Raw genomic sequence first — 3,516 nt, forward strand, 5'->3', positions numbered from 1 at the left:
CACGCAAAAATGCATGCTTTATGGTTAAAACCCGAAAAAAATCCGTGATTAATGGAGGTTAAAATCCATCAGAGAAAAAACGAGTGACTCTGATATGACGATAAAGATTTAAAGGCAAATTAATCTCGCATCCTCTGCAGTTCACGCATGTCATGTGACATTGATCAACCAATTAGACAACTATAGTGTTAGCTATAAATATCCCTTTCTTATCTTGAAATTGAACTGATACTATTTTTAGTTGTATAAGCAACCCCAGCCCCTGCTCTGTACTTTACCATTTGATAAAGATCTATTGATAACTCTTAAGAGAGCATACGTCTAGCTCTTGGCTCCGCTTGTGTGGATCCTTTCAATTGTACCTGCACCCAGGTCCCAGATGGTAGGCTCCAGCTGTCTCGAGACAATTCGGATATCTTTTGTCAGTGGATGGATTCGAATTTGCGTACAGGATCCAGGGTTCCTGTGCACTATTGAAATGTTAATAAGTGCACCGGATATTACCGCACAGTCTTTGAGAATGAGTATTGCACTCTACTGTCGAATGAACGTTAGACTGGTAATTATCATTATGACTATAATTGTGCTGGAAAGATAGCTGCTGGATCCCTGAATTATGGCTGGTGCTCTATGTTTACACCCGTACTCATTGCTCTCTTAACTCGGGGGTATACATTTTTTTCAGAGAATTCTGTAATAATTTTAATGTCAACTTATGAGATCAAAAGTCAGAAGTCAAATTATTAAATACACCTTGTTCAGTTTAAACTCAGTGTTTATTAAATATTCCAGTTTCCACTTCCAAATTCTTAATTATTCAAAATACAAATATTTACAGCTGATTCCAATTTATTGGAATTGGTGAAGAAAGAAGAAATAATACAACGACAGGGCATCATCACAAAACCCACTCTTACTGATTGGTAGCAACATACATGTTCTAGCGGAAGTTGTTACTCTCGTGGCCAAGATGGATAAGTCATTTAACGCTCAAGTGGCGCCCGGCGTTAAGTAGGTGTCTCACTTTGCCTGATGTGCAGGGGACTGCGCATGAGACACCAGCCATTGAAAAGTATGATGATGTCTTATAATAACACTAGGGTTAAAGTCCCTACCACTGATTTAGATGTCGGAGGGGACCGGAATGATGACTCTCTCACCCTAAAACTCCCTAGGAGAGGGGTGACAGATGATATGCCGGCTCCTTCACCCGGCACAAAAAACAACATAAAACACCAAAAAAAGGATGGGGATGCATTGGTTTCTTGTAGTGAGGTAGCTCTAGTAGGGACATTTAATGTTCGAACTGCTAGAGAAGGTTACAAGCGCCTTGAACTCGTGACTCAGTTTCTGGAGAGTGGCATGGAGATCCTTGGGATCCAAGAACATAGGATTGTCCACCAGGAGCCGATCAAGATTGAAAAGTTCAAGGAGGGGGTTAGCTTGGTAACTGTCTCAGCATGGAGGAATGGAGCAGGAGCAGCCACTGGTGGAGTGGGCTTTCTGCTGACTAGAAGAGCATACAGCGCAATTAGCCTCATTAAACCCTATGGCTCAAGGGTGCTGACTATCTCTTTCAACGGGAATCCCAGACTCACAACTATAACTGCTTATAGTCCGACCGAGGCAGCACTAGTTGAAGAAGCGGAGGATTTTCATAACACCCTTAGACAGGCTATGAACGATGTGCCAGCGCACCACCTGCTGATCACAGAGGGAGATATGAACGCCCGGCTTGGAAAGGTGAGTGAAGAAGATTCCCGTTGGTACTTTCATACTCGTACCAATCGGAATGGAGAGCTACTGAGAGACACTGCCCTGGAGTGCGATATGGAAATTACCAATATCCGCTTCAGAAAGAAGGTCAACAAGAGGTGGACCTTCTTATCCGATGGGACACTTAACAAAGGTCAGATTGACTATATCTTCATACGGCGGAAGTGGAAAAACTCTTTAAAGAACACTGAAGTTTACAACACTTTTCAGTCGTTGGGATCTGATCACAGAGTTGTAGTGTGTAAGATCAAAGTTAGCTTTAGGAAAGGACACAGGCCTCCGAAAAAAGTTAACTATGAATATAGTGCCCTGAAGTCGGATGGTGAGCTTCAAAAAAAGTATGCAATTGAAGTTCGGAATAGATTCTCTGGCCTGGTAGAGGAGGATGATGGGGCCACTGAAAGCTACGGGAAGCTTATGGTTGCTATTGAGGCGGCAAACAAGAGCCTTCTGCCAAAGAAGACCCGACAAAAGCAGATTGACCCCTCAAGTGACCCAAGAGTGGACAGTGCAAGGAGGGGACTTTTCTTGGCCAAGGACCAATACCATCAGGAGCCTTGCGAGGAGAAGAGAGAGGAAGTCGCCACTAAGAAGGATTTGTTAAAGGCCTGCTACAAAGAGGTAGAGGAGGAGATCCTGAAAGGAAAGATCAGGAAAGTTGAGGATACTGCTGATCGTTGTAAGAACAAGGAAAGCTGGAAGCTTGTCAACGATATTTCAGGGAGGACAAATCCCAGCTGTGGACTCGTTGAAGGGGGCAGCTCAACAGAACGTCTCGAGAACTGGAGGAAGCACTTCTCTGGATTACTTGGACAGCCACCCACAGTCCCTGACAATAGTATTCCGATCAGGAATATACACCCTCCACTGAATATAGAGGATGGCCCGTTCACCATTGAGGAACTACGTCTTGCCAAAAAGCAGATAGTAGAAGGTAAAGCTTATGGTGATGATGGTATCTCACCTGAAGTGATGAAGAGGGTGGACATTGATGACGTCATCCTGAAGTTCTGCAACGATGCACTATGTGATGGTCTCATGCCCGATCAATGGAAGCTCAGTAATATTGTTCCTGTGCCAAAGAAAGGGGACCTCACTAAGACCGACAACTACAGAGGAATATCTCTGACATCGATAGTCAGTAAAACTCTGAACAAAATGTTGCTGAACAGGATGAAGCCGAGTCTTAGATTTTAAGGACAAACCGAATGCTTTAACCTGCGCTCACAACATCGCACATTCTGCTCACGTTAATTTATGGAGTGCTAGACCCAATATACGAATGCTGCACATGGTTTTCATTATATCGAATAACGGCGTTTCGTGATCGTGTCAATAGATGGCATGTCATGAAGATATTGAAAGCATTATGAGTATACTGCAAAGCCATATGCGTCATTAGGTTATATATACTGACAAACTAAATATTCCACTCATGCATGTTTGTTAAAAAGTTTTGATATTCCATTCCATAAGAAATGCAAATACACTTTGCCCGTACATTTTATTTATCTGTATTGACTATATCAGACGATGACTATATGTCAGAATTTATCTATCGGACTGTCGAGTTCACTTCAGGCCTGCAATAGAGGATGTTGCGAGAAGATCGCAGACGATCATCTTTGCAGGATTGTTACCTATATGAATAGCCATTGTATGGTCAAAGTACTACTATGGACAGCTTGATGAAAAAGGCAGCGCAAATGATGTTTGGGTTACATAACCGAATAAAAATTC

General features: G+C 42.7%; 1 protein-coding gene across 1 annotated transcript; it reads left to right on the plus strand.

Moving 5' to 3' along the window:
* The first annotated feature begins 1,080 nt into the window (after nt 1-1,080).
* Nucleotides 1,081-2,973, plus strand: LOC134812711 (uncharacterized). The gene has a single exon (XM_063820279.1). The coding sequence runs from the start codon at nt 1,081-1,083 to the stop codon at nt 2,971-2,973; it is 1,893 nt and encodes a 630-aa protein (XP_063676349.1).
* The last annotated feature ends 543 nt before the right edge of the window (nt 2,974-3,516 follow it).

Source organism: Bolinopsis microptera, chromosome 1 (genome assembly GCF_026151205.1).
Source record: "Bolinopsis microptera isolate Bmic1 chromosome 1, MBARI_Bmic_1.0, whole genome shotgun sequence".
Lineage (NCBI taxonomy): Eukaryota > Metazoa > Ctenophora > Tentaculata > Lobata > Bolinopsidae > Bolinopsis > Bolinopsis microptera.